Source organism: Miniopterus schreibersii (genome assembly GCF_964146895.1).
Source record: "Miniopterus schreibersii genome assembly, chromosome: 2".
NCBI classification, from domain to species: Eukaryota; Metazoa; Chordata; class Mammalia; order Chiroptera; family Miniopteridae; genus Miniopterus; species Miniopterus schreibersii.
In genome coordinates, this window is record NC_138102.1 from 174,744,137 (window position 1) to 174,759,607 (window position 15,471).

The 15,471-nt window shown below is 46.2% G+C and overlaps 1 protein-coding gene across 1 annotated transcript in view; it reads left to right on the forward strand.

Annotated features, from left to right (window-relative positions):
* The window catches only part of STAB2 (stabilin 2), a 116,164-nt gene that overhangs the window by 70,888 nt on the left and 29,805 nt on the right, over window positions 1-15,471 (forward strand). Inside the window, exons 40-48 of the mRNA XM_081127683.1 lie at window positions 973-1,018; window positions 1,853-1,929; window positions 4,967-5,092; window positions 6,811-6,884; window positions 8,545-8,616; window positions 11,215-11,334; window positions 12,462-12,509; window positions 13,291-13,374; window positions 14,592-14,738. Coding sequence (XP_080983809.1) covers window positions 973-1,018; window positions 1,853-1,929; window positions 4,967-5,092; window positions 6,811-6,884; window positions 8,545-8,616; window positions 11,215-11,334; window positions 12,462-12,509; window positions 13,291-13,374; window positions 14,592-14,738 — 794 coding nt within the window. The remainder of the gene's footprint in view (window positions 1-972; window positions 1,019-1,852; window positions 1,930-4,966; window positions 5,093-6,810; window positions 6,885-8,544; window positions 8,617-11,214; window positions 11,335-12,461; window positions 12,510-13,290; window positions 13,375-14,591; window positions 14,739-15,471) is intronic.

Genomic DNA, 15,471 nt, shown 5'->3' on the forward strand with positions numbered 1-15,471 from the left:
AATAAAAGTAATTCCTACTTGCAGCAAAAAGTTTGTAAAAGAAAGAGAAGCAGAAAGAAGAAAATAGAAGCCACTCTTATTCCCAAGGCAGGAAAAAGCTAGCATTAAATTCTGTATTAGCCTCCCAACGTTTTAATAGGCATACAAATGTGTGTATAGGGCTGTACTCTGCATAGTATTTTGTAGTCTGCTTTCTCACTTTCCGATAAATAATGGATATCTTTCCACTTGAATAAATATAGGTAAATATCATTCTTTTCTTAGCTTCTGTATAGTATTCTGTAATATGATTGTGCCAAGCTTTTAGAAACCAATTTTCTGCTATCACTAACAACGCTGCAATGAGCATCTCATATGTGCATCTTCTTGCATGTGTCTTCCCCTCCCTCCCTCCTGCCTCTCTTACCGGTCGCCTTGTGATTCGTCTCCTTGTGTCCTGTTATGCTTCCCTGCATCCCATACTCCACACTGCTGCCAGAGAGAACTTTCAGAAACAGGGATGTCTTCGTCTGTTCAGGCTGCGACAACAAAGGATCATAAACTGGGTGGCTCATAAACAGCAGAAACTGATATCTCCCAGTCTGGAGGCTGGAAGTCCAAGTTCATGGTCGGGTTCTGGTGAAGGCCCTCTTCTGGGCTGCAGACTGTCGTCTTCTTGTGTTGAGGCAGGAGAGGCAAGGGAGCTCTTTGGGGTGTCTTTTATAAGGGACTAACCCTTCGTGACCTACTCACCTCCCAAAGGCCCCCTACCTCCAAATACCGTCACATTGGGGATTAGTTTCAACATTAGACTGGGGGGAGGGCCAAACATTCCACCTCCATGGTCCCATAGTTTTACATAGTAAACATGATGCATATCATTTACAACAGGGAAGGGAAGTTTTTCCTAGCACCAAGTTCTAAAAGGAAGGTCTTGAGTAAGGTTTAATAAAAGAGGGCTGACAGAGAAATTGTTTTGGTTTGTTTTCCCAGAGATCACAAAAGACAACTGCAACGGGACATGCCACACCAGTGCCAAGTAGGTACCTTCTGGCCTCCTCTGGGGACTGTGCAAAGGGCATCCTTTCCTAACAGTATGCACCCCAGGCCCTATCCTCAAGGGAGTAGTCTCCTGGGGCCATATCTGAGGATTTGGGATAAACTTAATATGAAACTAGAAGTATTTCTAAAGAGGATACCTTTTGAACAAGCTGCCACCTGAGTTACCTAGCATGTTGGCAAAATGCCAGTCGCCACCCCAGTTCAAGCCACAGGGACGCCTTCACCGAGGCCTAAGGAGCCCAGTGGGCCTCTCGCTTTCATCAAAACTTCCTCCCAGTTCACAGCCAAGCCTCGCCCACTCTTCAACTTGGTGCTCCTAACTTCCAGCGGGGCTTAATGGGTTAATTAATGACGAGCCTCGAGCCTCATAGCTGGAGTTAGACATGAATTCAGATCAGCCTCTGTCATCGTCATTGACTGCGTGACGTTGACTCGATGATTTGATGCCTCTAAGCCTCGGTTTTCTCATCCGTAAATGGGAACAATAATAATACCTACTCGCCAGGGCTGCTGGGTATTGTGTAAGTTACATGAAGTCATGTGTGAGGCACAGCCCCCAGCACACAGGTAGCTCTGGGAAGCTGGGCAGCCACCCCTCAGCCCAGGGCCCGTACCCGCACATGCACATTCTAGTTTGCCTGATAATAGCTACAATTTCAGCCGCCTGGAGCCAAGCTAGGGAGGGGCCTTCCCCCTGAATCCTTAGGCAGAGCCTCTGAGAGCCTCCTGGGGCCGGAGCGGGAACACTGGCCATGCAGGGGTGGGTGTCGTGTGTTTTTCTACACACAGCATTTGTCCTTTCTCCTGGCAGCTGCCTTCTCAGTCCAGATGGCACAGCCTCGTGCAAATGTGCGGCAGGATTCCAAGGGAACGGGACAGTCTGCACAGGCAAGTGAAGAAGGAATTTGCTCCGGGGAGATGAGACCAGCAGGAGCTGTGGAGAGATCTCTGCTCCTGCGCGCTGGCCGGGCAGCCGCTACCAACCCTCGCTGGTGAACCGGGGGGACAGGGCAGCTGGCTGTGCCCAGGGGCAGGAAACCACTGTCGAGGGATTGTACCCGTTTCTCCCAGCAGTGGTTCACAGACGGGCCTGAGATGAGAGAGCTTTCCAAAACACTGATTTGATTGACCAGGGTGTCGCCTGGGCGTGGGGACTCTGGAGTGGGGCAGAAAGGGACCTAAGCCCTGCCTGGTTCTTCCTCCGCTACCCGCCTGGCCTTGGGTGGGTCTCTTCACTGCTCTGAGCCCCCTTAGCTCGTTTGCAAAAGGAACATAAAACTCTCTCCCTTGCAGAGCCAGTTTGGGGGGGAAATGACCTGTCTGTGTAGAGTGACAGAATGATGCAGTTGTTAAAAACGGCTCCAGCATTAGTCTCCCCCAGTTTGGATCTAAGTTCTTATCAGTGGCGCTACTTTGGGGGAGTTGCTTGACTGCTGTGATCATTGTTTCCTGTGTGAGTTGTGGTAATAAGAGAATCTCCCTCACTGGGCAGCTGGGTGGTAACCTGAATGAGTAGCTGTGAAGTGCTTAATGCAGCCCTGGCACAGAGCACTCAGTAAGGGTGAGCTCATACGCTTATGGTGCCCAACACGTATTTGGTGCTAGAAAATGGAAACGCTTAGCATCGTTTTTCTCTGGAGCTTTGGCCCAGATGGTGGCTGAGCTGGGCCATAAGCACAGAAATCTGCTTTCTAGGCCATCTTACCCTGGGGTTCCCCCAGCATGCAGGTACCCGACTCTGGTCCCTGCACGAGGAAGTATACAGTGTCCTAGTGAACAGAGCTGTGAAGGACAAGTAACTGGAATGGGGTTTTTTTGCCCTCGGTTTTGGGGGGGAAAGCAAAAGCAGAAGATACAAGTTAATATGACATTTCTATAATACTTTCATATACATTATCAGATGTAAGTCCCCAAACCTATAAATAAACCTGTACAGGTAGACCCCAAAATTCATATAAATTAAATGCAGGTCCAAAGTCACACAGTGAGTGAAGGCCAAGCCAAGACTTAAACACACACCTTGGGACTCCAAGTGAGTCTAGGTCTTTGACCCACTTTGAATTAACTTTTGTATATGTTGTAAAATTGAAGTACACATTCATTCTTTTACATGTTTATATCCAGTTGTCTCAATATCATTGTTGAAAATATTATTCCTCTCCCCATTGAAAAATCTTGGAACGTTTGTGGAAAATCAATTGACCATAGATGTATAGGTTTATTTCTGAACTCTCAATTCTACAACATATAGATAGAATATAGGGATCTAAGGATATAAGGAAATATATATATATTCTTATGCTAGCCCCACACTGTCTTTATTACTGAAGCTTTGTGGTGTTTTGAAATTAGGGAATGTGAGACCTCCAACTTTGCTTTTTCAAGATTGTTTTGACTACACTGGGCCCTTTGAATTTACATATGAACTTTAGAATCATCTTGTCAATTTCTATAAAGAAGTCAGCTGGAATTTTGAACGTAGAATATTTTTTATTTATTTAGATCTTTTAAAATTTTCTTTCAACAATGTTTGCAGCTTTCAGGTATAAGTTTTATATTTTGTTAAATGTATTCCGAAGTATTTTATTCTTCTTCATGCTATTGTAAGTAGAACTGTTTTCTTAATTTCATGTTCAGTTTGTTCATTGCTATGTATAGAAATGCAATTGATTCTGTCAGTCGCTCTTGTATCCTGCAACCTTGCTGAACTCGTTTATTAGTTCTAATAGGTTTTTAATGGATTCTTTGGGATTTTCCATATACAGTATCATGTCGTCTGCCAATAGAGCTGGTTTTACTTTTTTCCAATTTGGATGCCTTATGTTTCTTTTTCTTGCCTAATTGCTATGGCTGGAATTTCCAGTACAATGCTGAATAGAAGTGGTAAGAGTAGACATCCTTGTCTTGTTCCTGATCACGGGGGGAAGCATTCAGTCTTTCACCATTAAGTATGATTTTAGCTGTGGGTTTTTCATAGACATCCTTTATCAGGTTAAGGAAATTCCCTTTTGTTCCTAGTCAGTCGAGTATTTTTATCATTAAAGGCATTGAATTTTTTTCAAATGCTTTTGCTCCTTCTATGGAGATGATTGTGTAGTTTTGTCTTTAATTCTATTGAAATGCTGTATTGCATTAATTGAGTTTAGACGTTAACCCACATCGAGTTCCAGTATCAACCCCATTTGGTGCAAGTGTGCAGTAGCCCACCCTTATTCACAGTTTTACTTTCCATAGTTTCCATTATCTGTGGTCAACTACAGTCTGAAAATATTAAATGGAAAATTCCAGGTATTTTGAGAGAGAGAAAGTGAGAGAGCATATTTACATAACTTTTATTACAGTACATTGTTGTAACTGTTCTACTTTATTATTAGTTATTGTTGTTAATCTCTTACTGTGCCTAATTTATAAATTAAACTTTATCATAGGTATGTATGTATAGAAAAAAAAAAACAGTATACATAGGGTTTGTTATTATCTACAGTGTTAGAGGGGGTCTGGAAAGTATCCCCCATGAATAAGGGGGGCTACTGTATAATCCTTTTTATACATTTCTGAATTTGACTTGCAAGTATTTTCTTGAGGACTTTTTTCCTGTATTTATAAAGGATATTGGTTTGTAGTTTCTTGTGATGGCTTTGTCCAGTTTTGATATTAGGGAAATACTAGCCTCATAAAATGAATTGGGAAGTCCTCCCTTCTCTTCTAGTTTTTGGAAGAGTTTGTAAAAATTTGGCATTTACTCTTCTTTTAATGTTTGGTAGACTTCACCAGCAAAGATATCTGCTGCTCTGCATTCTTTTGCATTATCCATAGCTAATCCAATGTCTGGCATTTTGAAGTATTTCCATCTCTCAATGACAAGTAAAAGTGCATCAGTGTTTCTCCCCTCCCCCCTCTCTGCTCTGTCATCTCTCTCCCATAGCTATCAATGCCTGTGAGGTCAGCAACGGAGGCTGCTCTGCCAAGGCCGACTGTGAAAGAACCACCCCAGGAAGGCGAGTGTGCGTGTGCAAGGCAGGCTACACCGGCGATGGCATCGTGTGCCTAGGTACGTGCCATCCCTCACCCATCCAGAGCCCTGCTATAGGGCCCTAGTGTGTGTGGATGCTGTTGGACCGCCTTTCGGTTCTCCTGGGCAGGAAGGTGTGAAGGTGTGGGAATGTGACCACAGGGGTATGAAGGGGTCTGATGTCCAAAGATCACTTTGGAAGAAGAAAGGGGGGAAACTATTTGCAGTTAAACATTATGATGGTGACTGAATTTTAAAACATATATTCTTTTTTTTTATAAGTAGCACATTCTCAATATAGAAAAATTAGAGGTTGCATATAGGTTGGGGGTGGGGAGATCTGGAGGTAACCCCTCTTACTACTATTTTATTACCCCATTTTGCTATGTGTACATGTATTTTTTAAAACAAAAATTGTCCCTTATGATATATAATGTCTACTGCGCTTAGCAATATGATGCAACAACCCTCCCTGAAAATAAGTATACCTCCAAATCATTATTTTAATCACTAAACACTGCTCTTCTATAAAGGCATGCCATTGTAAGTTGTCTAAATTTTAACCTTTTAGTTGAAAAAAAATTTTATGCAGACAAATTGCTAGAATAGTACAAAAAAAAGACCTATTTTTCTCTTTCTCTAGGTTCAGTTACTGTTAATATTTTGCCCCATTTGATATATATATACACATATATATATTCTAACCATCTGAGAATAAGCTACATATATCATATTGCCTTTCTCCTTAAATATTGGCGCATATTTGAGAGCAAGGATAGACTCTTATATAGCCACAGTGGTGATCAACTTCAGTAAATTTATTTTAACCTAATACTTTTGTTGAATTACCATTTGTATTCTGACTTTATCAATTGACCCAATATTGTCCTTTTTTGACATTTCCCCTCTAGAGCAGGATCCAGTCTAGGGCTGGGAATTGCATTCAGTTTTCATGTCTCGTTAGGCCCCTTTGACCTGGGCTGGTTCCTCAGCCTTGCTTTTCTCTGATGACACTGACATTGTGGAATAATACTGCGCACCATCCCAACTTTTTTTTGCTAGCATGTCCTTCACTTGGGTTTGCCTGATGTTTTTTTCATTATTATATTCAGATTTTGCATATCAGGCCCAATATCACACTAGCAATGTTGCATCTTTCTCAGGATATCGCACTGGATGCTTGTGATTTCCAACTGCCTCTTGGCTGTGCTGTTAATTGTGACCACTAGTCAAGGTGCTATCTGACTTCTCTACTGGCATAGTTACTTTTTCCCCTTTGCTACTAATAAGCCATCAGTGGGGAGATGTTTTAACACCAAGCAAATCTCCTCATCAAAATATCGCCTAAAATTAGCATCTGCTGATGACTCTTTCCTGAGCCAATTATATTTTGATGGTTGCAATGATTTCTTTTAATTCCTAAGTCTCATCATTCATAGCATGGCGGGCTGGACTCCAAGATTCTATTATTTCAATCTTTGGCTGCCAACTCGTAGATTCACTCAGTAGAGGACAGATTCAAGCCCGCAGACCATGCCTGTGCTGGCACAGCCCCATCCCAGAGAGTCGGTTTTGAGAAACCATATCTGGTAGCCTCCCCGTTCGGTTACTTCTGCCCCGGAGATATCAGAAAACTGAATCGCACGTGGACACATGCTCTCCTCGGTCAGTTAGCCATCCTGGCTGGTCTCTCAAGATGCCTTTACTCGAAAATGAGGCTTGATTCTCATGCAAGGTGTTGGTTTTCTGTTCTAAAGAGATCAACCCATGCCTGGAGAACAATGGTGGCTGTCACAGGCACGCAGAGTGCACGCAGACTGGACCCAACCAGGTGAGCTCTGCCTCCGGGAGGGGCTAAGGGCCTTTAGACCCCAGCCTGAGAGAAGGGGGCTGAGAAGAGACCTCGGCAAAAAATAAACACTTTAGGGGAAATTCTGAAAGCATTCCCAAAGAAATAGGAGGGGAGACAGAGGGTACTTAGGAGAAGGGGCTCTCCTTGAGTGGGGAGAGTAGACTTCTCCAAACACCACATGGTTCCAGAAGCACCTAGAAGGTCCTCAACAGTGTCTCCCTTTTTTTCAGCTCTCTGATTCCCAGAATCCCACGATTTTTTTGTGGCTTGAGGCTCTGAAATGCATGGGCCACAGCAGAAGCTAACATTTTTAAGCCCTCTGTCGGTCATCTATTCCCTAACACAATGACCTTGCAGGGCCTCCCTAGTGAGAAGAATTGGGCAGGTGGGAAAATCTGAGGGTCCCAAAGGAGAGGAAAGGTCATGGGGGAAAGACACAGGCCAGGAAGCTGGTGGCTCAGGGACCCTAGCCCTGCTTCCCTCAGTCTCGGTCACATCATGTACAGCCCAGCGGTCAGGCAGATGACATACATCAGAACTGGATGAGGAGGTCAAGTTCCCCAGGGAATGTTCACCTGGCCTTGGTGAGCCCTTCAGAGACCTCAGAGCAGTCAGTTTTGGTGTGCCTTATTATACACATTTTGGGGTTCAGTGGAGTTCTTATTTCCACATATGAGATGGGGAAAACCTATACGTTTTTGGTGCTCAGGCCTCTAAAAGTCTTCCTTTGACCTAGAAGGCAATGAGATGCAGGGTTGGTCTCTGAGACGGGGCCTTAGCCCAGGAGGGGCAGCTGGTGGGCACCTTGATAAAGGTTTGAGCCCAGATCAGGGCCTGTAATTAAGCTGAAAAGGAGCAGTGAAAACCCACCCTTTGGCCCTGGCTGGCCAGCCAATGAGCTCAAGTTCTAACAAGCAGATGTCAGACCAGAGCCACCTCTCCTGTGTAGGAGGTTTTGTGTGAATTAGAAAAGCCACCCCTTGGGGGAACACACCAGGAGCAGGTGCCCCTTCCTCTGGACGCACGGCTTGGTGAATAGAGCATAGCTGGGTATTAGGCCCACTCACCGCCATGCCCAGGTGCTCCTGAGCAGGGCACCTGGGACCCGGGGTGAACTAGACAGTCCCCAACTTCCTATAGACAGTGTCCCCTCCCTCATCTTGATGTGCCCAACTGCCTTCCTCGGTCAGACAGTGGGCTTGACTGAGTATTTTCCCGTGTGCTACTGATTTGACTGCAGAGCCATCGCCTGGCGCCTCCGAGTGCTGGTGCCCGGGGGGCCGAGGCTGGGCGGAGGTGAGCAAGCACTGAGTTGAATGGCAGCGGGGGAGCTTAGCTTCCTTGCAACTGAGCCTTTACCAACCAAAGACAGGCAAGAGCCGAGTGCCCAGAACAAGGGACCAAATAAGGTAACAAAGTTTCTTAAAAACAAAGTACTTGGTAGCAAAGATAGGATAGGTAGGAGATGCCAGGGCTAGAGCGAAGTGTGCCAACGGTGCTAAGATGTAAGATGATCGTCACCATTACAGGATAGATACCCCCCCATATAGAGCCTGCTCACATTACCGGTACCCCCGGGGACTCCTAGTGTGAGAGCCAGCGAACCCCCCATGAAACGGCCTCTCGCTCCCCCCGACAGGCCGTCTGCAACTGTTTGCAGAGGTACACTGGCGACGGGAGGGTCTGCACGCTCATCAACATCTGCTTAACCGTGAGTCCAGCCCTGGCCGAGGCCCTCTGAGGTCGGCGTGGGGTGCTTACCCCCTTCCAAGGGATGAGGTGTCGGGGTGATCACCTCAGAGCTGCTTTGGGCTTGAGGCTCATTTCTCCCTCGTATGCCAGTGGTACCCCTGGGGAAACACCGGTCTCTGCCTCTGTCTTCAAGTGGCCTTCACCTTCACCTCTGTGTCTGTCTTCTGTCCTAACGAGGATGTTGGTGGACTTTAAGGGCCCCCTGGCTCATCCAAGATGATCTCATCTCAATCCCTCATAACATCTGCAAAGGCTCTTTTTCTAAACAAGGTCATCTCCACAGGTACCAGGACTTAGGAGGTGGCCCTGCCTGTGGGAGGCCAACCTCCAACCCACTGCAAACTGGGAGGAGCACAGGTCCTTGCCCAAGATCACAGAGCAAGCTCAGGCACAGCCAGAACTCGAACCCCCATCTCTCTGGCTCGTAGGCCAGTCTTGACCACACCTTGGGGTGCTTGTTCCTCCCACGAGGCAGTGACCCCAGCAGAGGCCCCATGGAAACACCTTAGCTTCCTTATTTATGTCACTGTCCCCCTGAGAGCCTCCAGTTGTGGCCACAAGAACAGCACTGACACCTCGTAATTAAAGCCCCTCCTCTCCAAGTGAGGCCCCTACTGTCACCTGTGTTGGTGTGACATGCTCCTCAGGAGAACAGTGTCCCAACATGAAGTGATCGTGTGGGGACAATAGGGGAAAAGCGGCAGAAGGCAGGGGGCTGGGATGTGGAGCTGTTACAACTGATTGGACGGCCAAATTTAGTCTAACAGCGGTCCTTCCAGTGGCTATTCCTGTGTGTTTTTTCCAAAACTGGCCACCTTGCCTTGGCAACTAATGCAATGAACCCACCTGTACCTGACACTCAGGTACTAGGGTCATGAACTCATGGCCACTCTCCTTTCACCTGCACCCATGACTGCCACCACCCACTGGATTTTTCTCAGAAGAAAGGAAGTTTGTTTTCTTGCAAATGAGTCCTATTAAGGCGTGTATTTATGCTGATGGGTACAATACAATAGAGAGGAGGAAACTGATGCTGAAGGGTCTCGAGAAGGTGAACTGTTAGAGGAGGAAAATACGTGAACGGGTAAGGGAATGGGGCCCAGAGCCCACAGGTGGAGAGGAGAGGTGAGCCTCACACAGGATCAGGGGCAGTGGTAGATAGGTAGGTAGGTAATCAATCAGTCCACCAGTCCTTTAGTTGCTCAGTCAGGCAGCTAGTTCGTTCGTTCGTTAGTCAGCCAGTCAATTAGTCAATTAGTCAAGTCAGTGAAACACTCATGGGCACCTACTTCATGGGGCCCTTTACTATGAATTAACTTAAAAATGTCTGTGTTCTCTGAAGGCAGAGGCTGTGTGCCTTCTATATCCAGTGGAAAGCCTTGCACGGTGCGACACACATTTGGTCGATGAGCATCCACCAGGTACCAGGCACCGCTTTAGGCCTGGAAATTCGCTGTGAGTTGAGGCTCAGGCAGGTGGTGGACCGCAGGACAGGAAGATGAGGCTCTTGTCCATATGTCTGTTTTCTCCATGAGTTGAGCTCATCAGCTGAGAGTAAGGGGACAGTGATTGAGAGCTGAGGAGACTGGTGATGTGAAATGTCCTGTCCGGGGGGGGGGGGGGCGCAGGGCAAACAGAGCCTGTGGGAGACAGACACCTCTTCAGTAAGAGGTGAAAAGAGCTTTCAGGGAACAGTGGAGACTGCTGGGGGCTTGCTAATGGTGGTGAGTTTCAGATCACACAGGGAGGGGATTGTGAGGGTGGGAAGGGGGGGATACAGAGTCAGATCCCGGTGCATAGAGCAACATGCAGGGGAGTATCCATGTAGTAGGGGATCACCTTGGACGCCTAGACCTCTGTGGTTGACAGGGATGAACAGGAAGGTGGGACAAGAGGGGATTTGTCTTTGTGGTCTTAGCGCATGCAGGGTATTGAGACAAGTAAATCCAGGGTATTTAGCTGGAAGATCCGGGGCCCCTAGGAGGTGGTTTATGGTCTTCCAAGAGTCCGCTTTTTTGAACAGCTCACTGAGCTGTGTCAGTGAGGCAGGAATCTGGGGCGGAAGGTCACTCCTGGGCCAAAATATCATGCTCCACAGATACTTTCGGGATGGGGATTGGGAGGCGAGACTTTGTAGCTGGTCTTTAAGGCTGCTGACCTCCTTCTCTGTTCAGCTTCATCGGATTTATTTTTCTTGAGCTTCCCATTCTTTCCCCTCTTAGGGCCTTAGCTTAGGCTTGCAGAGCCCTTCTTGAGTTTTCCCATGGACGTTGATTCTGAACTGCACTTTGCTCTGTCTATATCTTAGGTCTCTGCCCCGTCTTCCTCAGTTTATAAGCTCTTTGCAGGCAAGGGCAATGTCTTGTATAATTTTATACCTATTTCCTTCTAGTCCATGACTCTTAGCTTTGCTATGATGGGATCAGGGTTTAGCTAAAGCTGGGAAGTGTCAAACAAGACGGGGACCTTTCTAGTTAACCCCCCGGTGCTGAGAAATTTCCTACTGGCAAACTAACTGGTCCGACCCCTATCTCCCACCCCTTGGAAATTTTACCAGAGAAATGGCGGCTGCAGTGAATTTGCTATCTGCAATCACACTGGAGAAGAGGAAAGGACCTGTACTTGCAAACCAAACTACGTTGGGGATGGGCTCACCTGCCGTGGCAACATCCACCAGGTAACACAAGACACGTTTCCATAGAGTCAACTCTACTTCCCTCGCTGTGCTGAGACTCCAGGCTGCTAAGGGCCATGCAAGAGTTTTATAATGTGGAAGCTTTGTAACACTGTGAATGACTGTCTTTATATTAATTGGTGGTGAAAAGAAATTTGATCTACCCATGGAATTCATTTGACCTGGAATGTAGTGTCTCAGATCGACAGTTCTAGAGTCAGAAACACCTGGGTTTGAATTCAGCTTTGCCAGTTAGTAGTGTGACTTTGGGCAGATCACATCACCTCTCTGTGCATTTGCATTCTAACCTGAAAAGAAAATAATGCCTCCAACCCCATCAGGTTGTTAGGAGTATTAAGTGAGATAATGTGAGCAACGGGCACAGAGAACAGAATGACTCCCAGGCATGAGCAGGGCGTGGGTTGCTGTTGGGGGGCGTGTGTGTGCATCTACGCTGGGCATAGGATGCTTGTAGATTTCTGCCTGTTATAAAGTCAACAATCCATTATTTGATTTAAAAAGAGGCTAGAGCATTCTGGCTGATGCAAAATTCCTGTTAATAGAGAAACTAAATCTGCCATAAATCTATATCTCATTTTTTAAAAACTATTTGAACATGAACACACAAAAAGAGACACCAGGGACATACACCCAGAGGAAAGGCCATGTGAGGACACAGTAAGAGGCCATAGTGATCTGCAAGCCAAGGAGGGAGGCCTCAGAAGAAACCAGATCTACTGACTGATGACACCTTGATCTTGGACTTCCAGCCTCCAGAACTGTGAAAAAATAAATTGCTATTGTTGTTCAAAGAATAATAATAAAAGTATTTGAACTTTAAAAATTACTTAGAGCTCTGATGTTTCTGGAAATGGCTGGCTCTTTCTTTGATAAGTCAGATGGTGACTCCAGAAAGGTTTTGGAGCTCACAGCATGTCCACATAGTCATTCTGAACATCAGTCGGAAACCCGTAGATGGGGCTGGAAAAGGCCCAGGGTGGCAGAGTCCCCATTGAAAGGATGGTAGATGCTCTCAATCTTAGAGAAACTGCCCTGCAATAACCCTGTGTTGTTTGTTCTTGTGTATAATTCACAGACATTAAGTGAGCCTACCCTCTCTTTGTTTCCAGGAGCTTCCCAGGAACCCCCAAACCTCCCAGTACTTCTTCCAGCTGCTGGTAAGAATATGTGTGTGTGTCTCGCTGTAAGAGCTGGGTCTCGAGCCAGATACAGGATGTGCCTGTGGTCTCTGGAGTCGGTGAGGGTCAAAGAAAGTCTGGGAACCTGGATTTCTGGAGCGGGCTCTGTGCTGGTCATTTGTGAACTCTTCAGGCCTCTGGTGGGCAGAATGAAAGAGTGAAAAATCGTCACAGTGGCCGTTCTACACATAAGAATGTGACATATGAGAAAACTGCCATCATACCAGTGGAAAAAAGAAGCAGTACAGGGACAACTGGTTAACTCTTTGGGTGAAAATATTATGTTAGGTCTTTCTACACATCATACCTATGAATAAGCATATTCGGATATACTAGAATAAGACAAAAATCCAGAGGAATGAGATCTAGAAGAAAATATAACCATAGGATATTAGTATTGGCAACGAGACAATTAGAACAGTTAAATCATCTTATGACCTATAGGTACATGTGGAAGAGACACTGAAAAAGAATACCTGAAAATAACAGGGGCGACTTCTCAGTGGTGGGACTATGGGTTGTTATTTTCTTCTTTTTACTGTATTTTCAAATCTTTATACAATAAGCATATGTTATTTGGATAACCAGATAAACATAAACATTATTTCAATGACACTGAATCTGAATGAACTTGAATCTGAGACTAAATGAGGCACAGATCTCCCCACCCAGTGCTCACTCCCCTCTGCCACCCCATCTACTCCCTCTGCCCTGTATTTATGTTGAATATGTGGCATGTCACCCCACCTTCTTTCCACAGGAGCATTCTGTACGAGACTTGGCTGGCTCAGGCCCCTTCACCGTTTTTGCACCTTTGTCTGCGGCCTTCGATAATGATCTTCGGGTGAGCATGAAGCTTCGGCAGGTGGAAGAGGTCTGGGTCTAGAACACAGTCTTTGGGTGTCACCCGGAACCAACAGTGGGTACATGTGTGGGCAGGAGCTCTAAGGCCAGCAATGGAAGGGGCTGCCTCTCAGCATAGGGACCCCTATCAGAGGAAGCATTCAATTGGATTTGGGGTAACCACTGACCAGAGACCTTCTCAAGGACATTCCTGAATACAGTAGGAGGTTGGAAAAGATCAGCAATTTTTAAATGATCCAAACTTCCCATAACTAAAAAAGAGAAAGAACATTGGATTAAAGGGATTTAAATTGGGGTTTCTTTCTTGCAGGACTTATCAGAGCCTTTAATGTTCTGATATTCACTGGGACTCTTCACGCTGGGTTGCCCATTAATCTGTTATAATGTAGCATACATTTATTGAGTGTTCCAGACACTGTTTCTGTGCCTGATCTAAGTTAACTCCTTTAGTCTTCGTGACAACCCTGTGAGCTGAGTGCTATCATTATGCCCATTTTACCATCGAGGACGCTGAGAGGAGTCACTTTCCCAAGGTCACCTGACTGAAAATGGTGGCACAAGGACTCAAACATGCCCCCAGAGTCTGTGTTCTTAGCCACCACATGCACTGCATCTTTCTTTAGACATATATTTTGGACACTGGCAAAGCAGGGACACAAAAATAATTTTTGAAAAAATTTGACATTTGATAGTATTTTTAAAGGATCAAAGGCATTTTCATAGAAAAACGAGAACCATGTGGGCTGTTTATTACACCTACGTTAGGGTTCAGTTTGTTCGCATTTTGATTCACAAATGGAGAAGCGTCGGGATCTCTCATCCTAAAGGTTTACATCTGGCCCAGGGGCCTCTCCGGGAAGGGAAGCAGAGGCAATGCTCCCCAGTACTTTTCACAAGAAGACTCTCTTTCTTGGGTAGAATCTCACCGGGCTTGGGGCCCCTGCCTGCTGTGAAATGCTGGACCAAAGGCGCTCCGAGCTCCCTCCCCCTCTGCGATTCTGAAGGGAAGCAGGAGGGAACGGCCATGGGCCCCCCTCACCTGAACAGTCTCTAACCTGGGCACCAGCCCGCCCTGCCCCCTTCCCAGGGCCTGGGCGGGGCGAGATGGGGAAGGGGCACATGGCACGCAGGACGCGACAGGGACAGTGGGGGCAAAGGCTCCTGCTCTGGCAGGAACCCTCTGACCTTCCATTGCAGGTTAAAGACTGGGACAGACAGGGCGTGATGCCCCAGGTCCTTCGGTATCATGTGATCGCCTGCCACCAGCTGCTCCTGGAGGACCTGAAACTGACCCCAAATGCTACTTCTCTCCAAGGGGAGTCAATTGTCATCTCCGTCTCTCAGGTAAGAGGGGCCACCTCAGGAAGGTGCCCATTTTCCTTGGGCCCTCTTTCTTCCCTCTTCCTTAGAGTAAAACCCAGAACGATAAAAATAGTAATAACAACAACAACAAACACATGGTGAGTGCTTTCGATAAGCCAGGTACTAAGTGTTTGGTACTAAGTGTTTGATGTGTACGAGCTCACTGGATCCTCATAATATAGATACTATTATTTTCCTCAACTGAGCTCAGAGAAGTTAAGTAACTTGTCCAAGGTCACACAGTAAGTAAATAGTAGAGCTGGAATTCGAACTCAAGGCAGCTTCAGGTGGTCAACAGAACTGCTTCTGGCAACATTGATCAAAAGCTGGAGAGAAATGAAAGCTTTTGACCAAAGCCACTTGACCATGCTGGTCCACTCCCTCCCCACAAACGGTGGCTATAAGGTTCACAGCAAAGGGCGGAAAGTGTGGGATGGGGCAGAGGGGGAGGGTTGGTGATATAGAGAACACATGGGAACCAGAAGCCAATTTCAATCTGCTTGTTATTTCATATTTGAGAATCACAGTGAAATGACTGTTTGGGTTGATGATCTGCTATTCAGTTCTCCAGGTGAAAATTACATTCTTGTCCCAGTTTCCTCTTTATAACCATAATAAAATAGGTGCTAAACTTGGATCTTCAGATTTTGCCCACAAATCTGCTTAAACATTCACTTTTATGACAATTTAACATGTTGTCGAGCATTCAGCAAGA